The following is a 15,821-nucleotide window of genomic DNA, read 5'->3' as shown; positions in this document are numbered from 1 at the left end:
CTGCAATAAACATCCTTTCTTATGTTTGTCCCATCTTCTTAGGGCAGATTAATGGAGAGTAATTGCTGAGTCAAAAGACATACATGTGCCGTTGATTAACGTCGCCAAAATGCTTCCCAGAAAGTTTGCACTATTTAGAAACCTAGATAGTTATAAATAAGGTTAGGAAAAATGCTTTAGGAGAGCAACAAAAAAGGTAATGCATTTAAAAATTAAAATAATTGTTCATTAAAGCATTACCTGAGGGCGAACCATTTCACCCGCTGCAATTTTCTTCTCTTCATTGACCAAGCTAATAACTTTTTTATTAACAAGTGGTGCATTTGCACCCTGGATCTTCGCAATAATCTTGCCATTCTATAAATGAAAAGAAACACGAAGAATGCTTTCATTTCCACAGTAAGTCAAAATTAACACTTAACCTGGACTGAGTTGCCCTCCCTTCCCCCATCCCCACCAACTCTCTTTTACCTGCTATAATCAGCCATTACAAAGAAAGGAGTTAATGGTAAGAAAGTTCTCTGTGATTCGGTAAGCTCAGCTCTTTGAGTGCTACCTCCCATCTGTCTGTCCTCCAGCACCTTGCACGTGCACTCTCTCCTGAGGCATCGCCATTGTAAATTTGAGAGTTTAAGGATGGGCCTCCCAACATCACCTTCCCAAAGTTATTTTTGACATCACGCCCCTTGTTCATCTTTCAACACATATTTACTAAGCTTCTGTCTATTTACCAGGCATGAAGGTATGGAATAGTCGGCCTGGTGCCTCACCTCATTAAATCACACAAACACACACACACACACACACACACACAAACACACAAATCCAAAAAACAAAACAAAAAAAACAACCCACAAACACATGTGAAATAGCAACTGTGACAGGTACCAGCAGGAAAGGTGCAAGGAGCTCACAGCAACTACGAGAAGGTGTCCTGGGCAAGGAGCTCAGGGAAGGTGCTTCTCAACATCAGAAAGTGACTCTTGGTTTAAAAAGTGAAGATGGGTAAGAGATAACTAGGTGAAAAGGCAAACGGAATTGCAGAAGTGAGAGTCCTAAGGCAGGAAGAGAATATAGCAAGGAGGATGCTGGTTGAGAAAGTGAGGTGGAGCCTGGGATGAGATGGAGCCCAACACCTAGGGGGAGCCAGACCCTGCAGAGCTTGTGGGCCATGGAAGGATGCAGCCTTCATCCTAAATGTAGTCAGAAACCTCTGGAAATTTCAACACAGGCTGTGACCACAATAGAGCTGTTGTTTGTTAAAATCATTACACCTGGTGTGTGGAGAGCAAGAGGCTCTTGTCAAGGTTCGAGGAGGAGCAAGAGATGATGTCTGCATGCAAGGGAGGAGATACTCCAGAGGTGGAATGGGGACGATGGTGCCCAGTCCATGGCAGCAGTGGTGGCCATGGAAAGAATGGAAGGAAGTGGATGAGGGTGAGAGAGACTCAGGCGGTGACAGGTCCAAGGTACAATTTGGATTGGGTGTGATGTAAAGAGAAGACCCTAAGATGACTCTTCTGTTTTTCTCTTGAAAACTGGATAAATCATGAATTACAATGTTATTCAGCAAATGAGGAGACACCAGAGGAAGACCACGTGTTGTGGGGAGGAGGACCTGGTGTTGGACAAGTTCGTTTTGAGATCCCTTTCAGAAAATCAAGAGGAGATGTCACGGCACCTGTTGGGTACACAAGTCTGGAGCTCGAAGTACAGCATTTAGCTGAAGATGCAAACTCGCGTTATTGACATACAGGTGGTGGTAATTGAAAGTGTGTGTGGAGGAAGTTTTCTAAGGAGCATATGTAGCACCAAAAGGCCAATATTTAATGGCTCAATAAAGAAGGGTGAACCTGCAAAAGAGAAAGAAGGGGGTAGCCTCCAGGACAGTGAAAGCAAAACCAAGTCACACCAGCCCAAAGAAGCGAGTGTTGCAAATGGAGAGCACGGTCACCAGATTCAACACATTTGAGAGGTACAGAACAAAAAAGACCTGAAAATTTCCATTGTATTTAGCAACGGGCTGGTCATTGGATACACTAGCAACAGCAACTTTGGTGGAATAATCAGACAGAAGTCAGATTGCATGGGTTGAGAAGTTAATGGGATGGAAAAAATCGAGTAAAAATAAATATGAAAACTCTTCTGAGCAGTTTGATTGTGAGATGAAGAGAAGTGGGTGGTAGATAGAGAGGGCACAGCATCAGAAGGAAGCATTACTCTTAATTGGGAAGATTTAATCACATTCCAAGGCCAGCGAGAAGGATCCAGATGAGAAAGGTTTAAATGAAACCTGAAACTCTAATTTCCATTTCCTACTAAAAGGAATCTTTCAACAATTCTGTGAGCTTTCTAATATTCCTTGAAAAAAAACATTCTTGCTGAAACTTGCTGGGATGAAACTGTTGTCAGCTAAGAAAGCTGACCACTACAGGGGGCTGCTGTGACATCTGAATAAACAAGCAACAGGCTTGTTGGCTTTGCAGTCAGAGAATAAGATTCTTAATGATTATGGATGTGGAGCAGTGGGAGATAAAAATGTCTGAGGCATGACTGCAGGAGAGATGGGAGGAGATGTACAGGAAGAAACGTTCACTGGCAGTAAGGGGGTCAAGAATGGAAAGGCCAGGGCTTTGGGTGGGTTGCAATGTGGACACTGAGGTCCCCAGCATGACGGCAGGACTTGGATTTGAGCGTAAGACTTTGATCCATGTGTCTTCAGTCATCAATAGAACTGATTTGAAGGTCAGTAAATGATGGGAGTGACGTGGGGGAGAAAAGATGTAGCCAAATAAAATGAACCCCTAATCAGCAGGGAAAAGAAAGTTATTGAAGTAAGAGAAATACCAATTCTACTCCTGGCCCTGAGAAACACAACCTGAAAACTGTCATCACTCCTGGGGTGCAGAGAAAATGTCTTAAGGAAGGAGCCAGATACAAGGTAAGTCAAGGAAGTGAAGCAAAATCTCAGAGACATGGTCAAAGATCTCAGGAAGTTTACTAAGTGCCTATGTCAATTCTAGAGGTCACAGAGTGAAATGGCTTAGGAGATTTGGGGAGAATTGGGGGATTGGGTCAGGAAAGAAATGCATTAGAAGAATGACACTGCATGGCTGGGAGGAAGGATGGACTTACACTTTGGGCACTGATTACAGGGATTAGAGAACACGGGCTGGATGGTCCATTTGAGGAGAGTGGGCATGTATCTGCTGGGCAGACCTGGCTCAGACGTCAGGGTGAAGGCTATCCCAGAGCTCCAGGCTCTCCATGGTGACCCACCCACCCGGCCTTCCTTCCTGAGTCCCTTGTTCCTGACGGCTACCTGCTGCTGGAGTCTGTTCATTGTTCCATGAGCCCATCAAGCCTATTTCTGTCTTTGTGCAGTCACTCATTCTGGAACCCTAAAGTACATCAAGGCCTGAAACAGACTGTATTTCTACAAAGCTTAAAATATTTATTACCTTGTCCTTTACAGAAAAATTTGGCTGATCGTCATCTAAATCATCAAACTCTACATATCCAATATAGAGCAAGATCCACAATGCATTTTCTTCATTCAATTCAGTAATTCAATCTCTTGAAATAGTTGCAAGAGTATTGCTTAACATAAGCAAAGTTATATCCAAGTGGTGTTTTTAAGTAATTATTTCTAATATCAAAAAATGACAAAGTACTCAACAATATAGGAATAGTCCACATCCCATCTATCTCCTCGGTGAAGCTTTTCTCTATTATTCCAATTCTCTAACTCTGTAGCAGCTAATTGTGTCACACAATTTAGCAGTTAACTGTATACTCTCCTTTTAGAAAATAGCACTAATATTTTTCTGAATGCTTGAAAAATATAAAAAGTATAAAGAAGAAAAATATGCACCCTCTCCCCATACATAGAGAACTACCATAATGCTTTGGTGAATACACTTCCTATTTTCTTTCTATTCGTTTGTAAATACAGAGATAAAAGTAATATGTATTACAAAATAGTGATATTATAGATACTCCTTTGTATGTGTATACATGAATATTTATAACCAATTCTCTCCTTCTGGGTACCTAAGAAATTTCTAATTTTTCACTCCTGTAAATAACTCATTGTACAAATAGTAAGGGTAAACACCATCATTTTTTTCCCCCGATCAACTCTTGTGTGTGATACTCTAATCTGCTCAACCCATTATGAGCTCCTACAGGTCAAACTATAACATATATTAATAGAAAAGCAAAGACAAGGCAAACGTCGTGCAATCACTATCAGCAACAAACAACTCCACGGTCATTCTACAAGGCCACTTATTCTTCAACTGCAAGTTGGAATCTGATAATACCATGGAGACAATAAATATTATACTTACAAGACTGAAGAGAAAAACAGGCTCACATTTATCTCTGAATGACTGCAAAGTCACAATGCTGTCAGCTTCTGCCTGAAAAAGTGTAAACATTTTATACAACAATAAACGAAACTACATCCAAGTCACTTAATACTCTATGTTCAAATAATGCAGAGGTGCATGCAATCATTTTTTCCCCTTGAAACATAATTGGTTACACATATCTGTGGGGTACAGAGTTGACTATCAGTATTTACATACAATATGTACTGATAAATCAGAATAATTAGTATATTCATCATTGCAAAACATGTTCTTTGTGTCCATTAACCAATTTGTCCCTAACTGTGTACAATCTTTATTTTCATGTTTACTGCAGCGTTCTCTGGGTGTGCTGCTGTGCTTGTCTTTTGCTCCCTCATTGCCTGGTCCCGCCTTTCCTTCCCAGCCCAGTTCAAGTGTCCTTCCTCCAAGAAATCTATCTTGTACCCTCCTGCTGTGAATCATCTCTCGTTCTACAAAGTACTTTCCTGCCCCCCTCCCAGACACTGGTTGTCCCTTTCCATGTTGTACCACAGGTGCACATGAGCTTGTGCCAATGCTTTGCTGGGGGAGAGCTGTGTGCACAGATGGGGCATGCTGCACTTTCCTCAGCCTCTCAGCCCCCTCAGTCGTCCCACTGCCACACATCAAGAGGAGGTTCCCAAATGCTTCTTGAATAAATGGCTGGTCAAATTTTAAAGTCTTTGATTTTTATGTTTGTAATTTTCTTAAAGTTCTCCCACAAATTTCAAGTTGTCTTAAATTGATGGTAAACAACTATATATTAAGTAATAGTGTCTTCCTCCATATTAACATAGCATTCCTTGGTCCAGTTGTCAGAATGTGATCATTTGGTAAGATCTTTTAAAAGAGTTGGTGTCTTATTCAGTTGGGGGTGCTGTAATCAATTGCCATAGACTTGGTGGCTTAACAACAAACATTTATTTCTCACAGTTCTGGAGGCTGGAAGTCCAAGATCATGGTGCCAGCAGGGTTGGGTGCTTGGCAAGGGCCTTTGTCCTGGCTAAGTCCTCACTTGGAAGAGATCACCTCTCTTCTTTTCTTTAAGGGAATTAACCCTATCCTAATGACCTTCCAAAAGCTCCACTTTCAAATACTATCACACTGGGAGTTAGAGTTTCAATATATGAATTTTGGGGGCAAACATTCAGTCCATAGCAGTTGGTTTTTGTAACCTAAGGCAATGGTTTTCAAACTGGGATTTCTGGAGATTCCTCGATAACTGCAAAGGACGATGGAAGCAAGGTCCCCAAAGCCTGGAGTCAGCAGCAGGGCTGTGCTGTGATCTATTTTTCACAATATTGGGCTCTACATAATTTTCTTTTTTAAAAAGAAAAAATGTTTCTACTACTTTGAAAAAGAAGTAGGGAGCTGAAAGAAACTAATCTATATTATTAAAGTTCAGGAGGCAAAGATTATATTTAGAAGTAGTCTAGGTATCATCACTACAATATTTGCATTATAATCAGTAAAGTATTAAGAATTAAATGATTTAATAATAATATTATAATAACTATAGTAAGATTTACTGAATTTTCATATGCATATATATATATCATGCTGTAATATGTGTGTATATATATATAATTTATATATATAGTACTTAATGTTAGTCTTTTAGAAAGGCACATAGCAGAAAAAAATTTTATACTACATTCAGATCAGGGTGATTTTAATAGGTAATCAACCTCATAGGTTTTAATTTTGAACTTAAATTTACAAGTTCAGAAAGGGTCCCTTTGCGTGGTTAACTGCAGAAAACAAAATGTCTGGCAGAGGGAGACCCTCAGGTTTTGCTCCCAGTGGAGGTTTGGAGAACTAATTTTCTTCCATCTTTTATGGGCAGGTCATACCATAAAAACAGCATCAATCTATGTACTATCATTGAGTGAGTGCAAACAGAGCAGAAGAGAAACTATTCAGGGACACTGCACACGTATTTTTGTTGTTAAATTCAACCCATGCTAGTATTATGAATAGGACATATTCTGCAAAGACAGTAGTAGCACTTCCCAGTGGAATAGATACATGAATGGAACTGACTTGCACACACAGGTTGAGGAATTCTGTCTGTCCCGGCTACTGCTGGGTGGACACAGCCTGAGACAGCTGGGGTTGGGGAGGATGTGCTGTTAGGGAGCTCTTCTCACACAACATCTCCTTTACCACCACTTCTTTCTTGGAGCTGCTCTGAGCTGTGCTGAAATGGGAACCCAACAAACTCTGTGTGGTCTGGTTCTCCTTCCACACACTTCTCTGCCTCCCCCACTGTGCCCAACCCACACACACAGTCCTGTTTTTTACCTACTCAGACTCTATAAACAGGAGCAATTTAATGATTCCTTGGAGCTCAACATCAAGCCCACTTCCAGCTTGTCCAAGGACTCCTTTCCTTACCTCTATACATCCAACTTCCCTTCCAGGCAGCCTGACTGGAGAGCTTCCAGGGACCCCAACAAGTGAACAGGGCACCTTCTTTGTTGATGGTCTTTCCTCATTGACCCCAATTTCCTATTAGACACCAGAATTTTCCATGACCTGTGCACGTGCACTCCTGCCACCTTCAGACAGACTTCTCTAATGCCAGCTGCCACGATTCAGAACAATGCTCTGACCCTTGATCCTCCGTGACCCATCTGCCAGCTGTCAGACACCTCCGTACTGTCCTTTAACTTCTTGTACCATCCCCTCGAAGACTGCATGTGGCAATCCCCTTTGGGCCCTATTTACTACTCTCTGCACTGGGTTTTTCTTCCCTGCCAAGAATTAAGTCCACAATTACACCCAGCTCCTTCCAGGTGGTTCTGACTCTTTAAAGTGAAGCAGGATGTTGTGGAATCTTGCCTTCTAAAAAACTACAAGTCCAAGAGAATAAAAAACAACCCACGGACTTGGAGAAAATATTTGCAAAACACATATCTGATAAAAGATCATTATTCAAAATTTATAAAGACTAGTTAAAACTTAACAACAAGAAAACAAACAAGCTGATTGAAAAATGGGTCAAAGGCCTTGGTGGACACCTACTGAGGTTTGTGTCTGCAAATAAAAAGCTTTGCTGTTAATACACATGGTAACCACCATACATAATATACAGGTACAGTCATCCCCCCTTATCCACAGATTCGATTTCCTCAGTTTGTAACCTACAGTAAAAACAAAACAAAACAAACAAACAAAAAACACAGTTCAAAAATATTAAATGGAAAATTCCATAAATAAAAGTTCATAAGTTTTAAACTTCATGCCATTCTGAGTAGTGTGATGAAATCTCACACCATCTGGCTCTGTCCCACCAAGAACCTGAATCGTCCCTTTGTCCAGCATATCACATAATCTTGAATGTACAAGCGACCCACCCACCAGTCACTTAGCAGCTGTTGCAGTATCCCAGTGATTGTGTTCTTCATGTAACCCTTATTTTACTTAATAATGGCTCCAGAGCACAAGAGTAGTGATGCCAGCAATTCACAGATGCCAAAGAGAAGCTGTAGAGTGCTTCAAGTTCTCAACTTAATAAGAAAGGAAAAACATTGTATTCTGAGACTGCTAAGGTCTATGGTAAGAATGAATCTTCTATTTGCGAAATTGTTAAAACAGGGGGAAAAAAACAATGCTGCATAGTACATACAGGGCTTGGTACTATATGGAGTTTCAGGCATCCTGGGGGGGGTCTTCGAAAGTGTCTCCAGTGGATAAGGGGGGCACTGCTCTGTATAGATGGAGAATAACCATATGAAAAGCTGCTCCCGTTACATATCATCAGGAGAATACAAATAAAAATGCCAACGAGACACCCCTACGTGCCTATTAGAATGGCCAAAATCCAGAACACTGACAACACCAAACTCCGATGAGGATGTGAGCACCAGAGACGCCCATTCATTGCTGGTGGAAATGCAAAATGGCACAGCAACTTTGGAAGATAGATTGGCAGTTTCCTACAAAACGAATCACAGTTTTACCACATGATCCAGCAGTCATTCTCCTTGGTATTTACTCAAATGAGTTGGAAACTTATGTTCACACAAAAACCTGCACACATAAATTTATAGCAGCTTTATTCAAAATGGCCAAAACTTGGAAGCAACCAAGATGTTTTTCAGGAGATGAACGGATAAATATATAGTGGTACATCACACAATAAAGGTTACTCAGGGCTAAAAGCAAATGAGCTATCAAGTCATGAAGAGACCTGGAGGAAACTTAAATGCATGTTACTAAGTGAAAGAAGCCAATCTGAAAAGGCTACATACTGGTGATTCCAACTATATGACATTCTAGAAAAATCAAAACTATGGAGACAGTTGAAAGATTAGTGGTTGCCAGGGGTTGGGGGCAGGGAGAAATAATTAAGCATAGCACAAAATTTATTTCACAAAATTTAAAAAATCTAGTGTGTATTTTACACTTAGAGTATATTGTAATTTGCATGCTAAGTTTTAATCAAAAATAATTGATCTTTAATTAGATTTAATAAAATTCAAAGTCAAAATAGTAGATTCACATACCCAAGTTGTCTCAAACTTTAAAAGTTGTATCAGTTTTTAAATTTAAATTTAAAATTAATAGAACTTGAGAGGCCTGAGAGCCTTGGCAACCATGTGCCCAGAGGCACAAGCATGACTGAGCAGGTAGGGGCCCCTGCTGCTGGACCCCACCCCTAGCCCAGTGAGTACATGCTGACCAGAGAGGCCACCCTGGAGAGTGCATGAGCCGCAGCAACCATGCGCTCTGAGGCGCCCATGTGGGAACAGGTAGGCACAGCCCAGTCCAGTACCCACGGCCCAGAGAGGGCAAACCTTCTGCCCACAGACACTGAGGCAGCCATGCCAAATTGGCAGTCCTGGCAGGATCCTAGCCAGATAATAGGGTCGAATGAGTGGACCATGAAATCCCTTACCACAATGAAAGATATCAGAAATATGAAAAATCAAGAAAATACACCACAAAAGGGTAATAACTCTCAAACTCTAGATCCTATAGAACAAGAAGCCCTTGAAATGACTGACAAGGAATTTCGAGTGATAATTCTGAGGAAACTAAATAAGATACAAGAAAACTTAGCTAGACAACACAATGAAATGAGGAAAAGTATACAGGACCTGAAAGAAGAAATGTACAAGGAAATCAATGCCCTGCAAAAGGATGTAGCAGAGCTTGCCGAGCTGAAGAATTCATTCAACAAAATAAAAAACACAACAGAGAGTTTAACCAGCAGGCTTGCAGAAGCAGAAGAGAGAACTTCTGACCTTGAAGATGGGCTGTTTGAAATAACACAGGCAGACAAAAAAAAAAGAAAGAAAGAAAGAAAAGAAAAAAGAATTAAAAACATTGAAGAAAATCTAAGAGAGATATCAGACAAACTTAAGTGCTCAAATATGTTAGTCATGGGCATTCCAGAAGGGGAAGAAAAAGGAGATTGCACTGAAAACATGTTCAACAAAATGGTGGCAGAAAAATTCCCAGGTATAGGAAAAGACACAGATCTTCAGATTTAGGAAGCTCAAAGATCCCCAAATGTATTTAACCCAAAAAGGTCTTCTCCAAGACATATGATAGTCAAATTGGCAAAACTCAAAGACAAAGAGAAAATCTTAAAAGCTGCAAGAGAGAAGCATCAAATCACCTACAAGGGAGTCCCAATCAGACTAACATCAGATTTTTCATCACAAACCCTAAAAGCCAGAAAGGAATGGGATGATATTTTCAAAATACTAAAAGACAGAGATTGCCAGCCAAGAATACTCTACCCCGCAAGGCTATCCTTCCAAAATGAAGGGCAAATAGTATATTTCTCAGACAAACAAAAACTGTGGTAGTTCACCACCACACAACCACCCTTACAAGAAATTCTCAAGGGAATACTGGGTTTGGTACCTGAAAAATAAGTACCACTGCCATAAAAACTCAAGAAAAATCAAAAACCACTAGTAAAATAAAAAGGCTAATAATGGGGAGAAAAAAAAGTTTATCTACCACCCCAAGAAACCAACAAATATAGAAGATAAACAGTAAATCAGACAGAAAGGAACAAAAGACACTTAAGACATCCAAGCAAAAATAAATAAAATGCCAGGATTAAATCAACACTTTTCAGTAACAACTCTCAATGTAAAAGGAATAAATTCCCCACACGAAAGACACAGACTGACTGACTGGATTAAAAAGGTGGACCCAACTATATGCTGCTTTCAAGAGACTCACCTCAGCTATAAAGACACTTATAGACTAAGAGTGAAAGGATGGAAAAAGATATACCATGCAAACAAGAATGAAAAACGAGCTGGGGTAGCTATTCTTATATCTGATAAAATAGACTTTAAACCAAAAACCATAAAAAGAGATAAAGAGGGCCACTATATAGTGATAAAAGGTTTTATCCATCAAGAAGACATAACAATCATAAATATATACATGCCCAATATCAGAACAGCCAGATTTATAAAGCAAACTCTATTAGACCTAAAGAATGAGATAGACACTAATACCATAAGGGCAGGGGACCTGAAAACCCCAGTATCAGTATTGAACAGATCATCTAGGCAAAGAATCAGCAGAAAAACACAAGATCTAAACAACACTCTAGGCCAATTGGACTTGGCAGATATCTACAGAGCATTCCATCCAACAACCTCAGAATGTTCATTCTTCTCATCAGCACATGGATCATTCTCCAGGATAGATCACATGTTAGGTTACAAATCAAGTCTCAACAAATTCAAAAAAATTGGAATTATCTCATGTATTTTTTCAGATCACAATGGATTAAAATAAGAAATCAATAACAAATGAACTTCTGGAAACTATACAAACACATTGAAATAAAACAGCATTCTACTTAATGACATATAGATCCAAGAAGAAATTAAACAGGAAATCAAAAATTTCTTGAAACTAATGAAAACAATGATACATCATGCCAAAACCTGTGGGATACTGCAAAAGCAGTACTAAGGGGCAAATTTATCACATTAAATGCTTACTTCAGAAGAATGGAAAGATGACAAGTAAACGACCTAATAGTTCACCTTAAAGAACTAGAAAAACAAGAACAATCCAAACCCAAAGTTAGCAGATGGAAAGAAATCCTTAAGATCAGAGCAGAACTTAATGAAATTGAAACCCCCAAAATGATACAAAAGATCAATGAATCAAAAAATTGGTTTTGTGAAGAGATAAATAAAACTGACAAACCATTAGCATGGCTAAGTAAAAAAAGAAGAGAGAAGACCTGAATAACAAAAATTAGAAATGAAAAAGGTGATATTACAACTGATACCTTAGAAATACAAGAAATCATTAGTGACTACTATAAACAACTATATGCCAACAAATTTGAAAATCTGGAGGAAATGGATAAATTTTTGGACACACTCAAACTACCAAAACTGAGCCAAGAAGATGTAGAAAATCTGAACAGACAAATAACAATAAAAGAGATTGAAGCTATTATCAGAAGGCTCCCAACAAAGAAAAGCCCAGGATCAATTGGGTTCACAGCAGAATTCTACCAAACATTCAAAGAGGAATTGACATCAATTCTCTACAAACTATTCCAAAAGATTGAAACAGAGGCAATTCTCTCAAACTCATTCTATGAAGCAAACATCATCCTGATACCAAAACCAGCTAAAGATACAACTAAAAAAGAAAACTACAGGCCAATATCCTTGATGAATATAGACACAAAAATCCTCAATAAAATACTAGCTAACAGAATACAGCAACACATATGCAAAATTATACACCATGATCAAGTGGGATTCATCCCAGGGATGCAACGTTGGTTCAACTTATGCAAATCAATAAATATGATATACCATATCAATATAATCAAACACAAGGACCATATGATTATCTCTATAGATGCTGAAAAAGCATTTGATAAAATTCAACACTCCTTCATGATAAAGACTCTCTACAAGTTAGGTATAGATGGAAAGTATCTCAACATAATTAAAGCCATATATGGTAAACCCACTGCCAATATCATACTGAATGGGGAAAAGCTTTCAGCTTTTCCTTTAAGAACAGGAACTAGACAATGATGCCCACTCTCACCACTCCTATTCAACATAATGTTGGAAGTACTAGCCAGAGCAATCAGAGAAGAGAAGGAAATAAAGGGCATGCAGATTGGAAAAGATGAATTCAAGCTGTCCCTGTTTGTAGATGATGTGATCCTATATATCGAACAGCCTAAAGCATCTGCAAAAAAACTCTTGGAGTTGATAAGTGATTTCAGCAAAGTTGCAGGATACAAAATCAACACACAAAAATCAATAACATTTCTATTCTCCAATAGTGACCATGCAGAAAAGAAATCAAGAAAGCTTGCCCATTTACAATAGCCACCAAAAAAATAAAATACTTAGGAATAGAGTTAACCAAGGATGTGGAAAATCTCTATAATGAGAACTACAAACCACTGCTGAGAGAAACTAAAGAGGACACAAGAAGATGGAAAGATATCCCATGCTCTTGGATTGGAAGAATCAACATTGTGAAAGTGTCCATACTACCCAAAGTGATATACAAATTCAATGCAATCCCCATCAAAATTCCAATGACATTTTTCTCAGAAATGGAAAAAACTTTCCAGACATTTATACGAAATAACAAAAGACCACACATAGCCAAAGCAATTCTGAGCAAAAAAATAAAAATAAAAATAAAAATAAAGCTGGAGGCATAACACTACCTGACTTTAAACTATACTACAAAGCTGTAATAAGGAAAACAGCATGGTACTGGCATAAAAACAGACAGGCTGATCAATGGAATAGAATAGAGAATCCAGAAATCACCCCACACACTTACTGCCATCTGATCTTTGACAAAGCCACCAAGCCTATATACTGGGGAAGAGACTGCCTCTTCAGTAAATGGTGCTGTGATAACTGGATATCCATGTTCAGGAGAATGAAACTAGACCCATACCTCTCACCATATATCAAAATAAACTCAAAATGGATTAACGAATTAAATATGTACCCCGAAACAATAGAAGTTCTTAAAGAAAAAATAGGAGAAACACTACAGGAAGTAGGACTGGGCACAGACTTCATGAATGCAACCCCCAAAGCAAGAGCAACCAAACGAAAAATGAACGAATGAAATTATATCAAACTAAAAAGCTTCTGCACAGCAAAAGAAACAATTAACAGAGTTAAAAGACAACCAACAGAGTGGGAGAAAATATTTGCAAAATATACATCTGACAAAGGATTAATATCCAGAATATACAAGAAACTGAAACAACTTTATAATAAAAAACAAATCACCCAATTAAAAAATGGGCAAAGGAGCTAAATAGGCATTTCAAAAAGGAAGATATATGAATAGCCAACAGACACATGAAAAAATGCTCAACATCACTCAGCATTTGGGAAATGCAAATCAAAACCATCTCACCCCAGTTAGGATGGCTAATATCCAAAAAGACTGTGAATGATAAATGCTGGCGAGGTTGCGGATAAAAAGAAACTCTCATACGCTGTTGGTGGGACTGCAAAATGGTGCAGCCTCTATGGAAAATGGTATGGAGGTTCCTCAGACAATTGCAGATAGATCTACCATATGACCTAGCTATCCCACTGCTGGGAATATACCCAGAGGAATGGAAATCATCATGCAGAAGGGATACCTGTTCTCCCATGTTCATTGCAGCATTATTTACAACAGCCAAGTGTTGGAATCAGCCCAACGTCCATCATCAGATAGGTGGATATGGAAAATGTGGTATATCTACACAATGGAATACTACTCAGCCATAAAAAAGAATGAAATACTGCCATTTGCAGGAACATGGATGGACCTAGAGAGAATTATATTAAGTGAAACGAGTCAGGCACAGAAAGAGAAACTTCACATGTTCTCACTTATTTCTGGGAGCTAAAAATAAATGAATAAATACACAAATAAACGGGGGTGGGGGAGATGGAAGAAGACATAACAATCACAATTCCCTGAAGTTGATACAATAAGCAAACAGATATGAGGTTGTTGGAGGGGAGGGGGGAGAGAGGAGGGAGGGAGTTTTCGGTAATGGGCCACAATAATCAACCACATTGTATATTGATAAAATAAAATAATAATAATAATAATAATAATATATTAATTTGAACTTTAAAAATTCAGTTCTTCAGTTGGACTAGCCACATTTCAGGTGCTCCATAGCCTCTTATGACTTGTGGCTACCATACTGGACAACAAAGATATAATCAGTTGTAGTTTGATATGAATAAATTGAATAGTTAATACAGTTAAGACAAATGAGTTTGGCTGTAACATTTTAATTCCTTGTTACATATGGGTAGCAAATAAATGAGAGAAAAATCACTACCATTGGAAAATTTGATCACTGGATAAAACACCAGGATAATGCTCAATGACACTTGTTAAACAGCTTTTATAGCCCTTATTTTAAGGGACACACACTGAACATGTGGCGTGGTGAAAAGAAACAGGTCAATAGATACTGTCTTTATACTTTCCTAACATTGGCAATCATGGTGAATAACCTCAACATTATAGGAATGGAATAAAAATCACATTTATTCTTAGATTCGGTGGAACTAAATACACAGTAAAACTGCCAAGCAAACATTATCTATTTTGAACAACTGAAAGGTTATTTAAATTAAGACAAAAGTTAAAGTATTAGAGGATACTTAAACACTTAAAGTAACAAGAAAACAATGTTTAATGAAAATAAAATCCTTACAACAGCAAAATGTAGAATTTCGTCTTCATTCAATTCATTTTTCAATTTTCTGAATAAAGTTTGCATTGCTTTGCAAGGTCCACACCAGGCTTGGTAAACATCAATCACTAGAAGATGACAATATTTATGAAAGAGCGAGTCAAGCAATCTAGAATAGCAGCTTATCCCAATGCTGGAGCAGGGGCCAGGGCAAAGACGTGGCAGGCTTTCACGCTCAAATTGGGGAGTGGCCCTCTGCGAAGGGTGCCATGAGGTGCCCTGGGCCAAACCCCAGGTAACCAGACAACAGGGCCTCCCCAGTACCTGTTAAGCCTTTGTTCTGCAACATCTCGTCCCACAGGCTTTGACTGTTGATGACAGTCTGCAAAAAGGGAGGCACTGTCAAAGGTCTCCAACTAGCAATGCACTGAATGAAGAATTACTGACATGTCACACCCACCTGCAACTGGACTTCTCGCTTTTTGCTCGCCATTTACCTACTATCAGATGAAAGAGGAAAACAATGCACAATGTTTAGGAGGAAATTTAAATAATGTTTTCTTTATGCACTCAACCAGCATGTTAACGTACTGTAGCACTTTTCCTCCACCAAATATTGGACAATGCAGTCTCACTTTTCTGGAGAGGCACACAAGGACCACTGCTTGCTGGTCTCTGTGCTACACACTTGCAGCTGCCACGCTGCCTGTTGTCCCAGG

The 15,821-nt window shown here is 39.0% G+C and overlaps 1 protein-coding gene across 1 annotated transcript in view; it reads right to left on the bottom strand.

Moving 5' to 3' along the window:
* NME8 (NME/NM23 family member 8) overlaps positions 1–15,595 on the bottom strand; it is a 62,553-nt gene extending 46,958 nt beyond the window's left edge. The window contains exons 1-5 of the mRNA XM_063114702.1: positions 15,563–15,595; positions 15,427–15,484; positions 15,124–15,230; positions 4,353–4,424; positions 241–357 (exon numbers count right to left, since the gene is read on the bottom strand). Coding sequence (XP_062970772.1) covers positions 241–357; positions 4,353–4,424; positions 15,124–15,230; positions 15,427–15,484; positions 15,563–15,595 — 387 coding nt within the window. The remainder of the gene's footprint in view (positions 1–240; positions 358–4,352; positions 4,425–15,123; positions 15,231–15,426; positions 15,485–15,562) is intronic.
* Positions 15,596–15,821: the final 226 nt, after the last annotated feature.

Source organism: Cynocephalus volans, chromosome 11 (genome assembly GCF_027409185.1).
Source record: "Cynocephalus volans isolate mCynVol1 chromosome 11, mCynVol1.pri, whole genome shotgun sequence".
Lineage (NCBI taxonomy): Eukaryota > Metazoa > Chordata > Mammalia > Dermoptera > Cynocephalidae > Cynocephalus > Cynocephalus volans.
The sequence above is the reverse complement of the archived record's forward strand: the minus strand, read 5'-3'. Positions and strand labels throughout refer to the sequence as shown.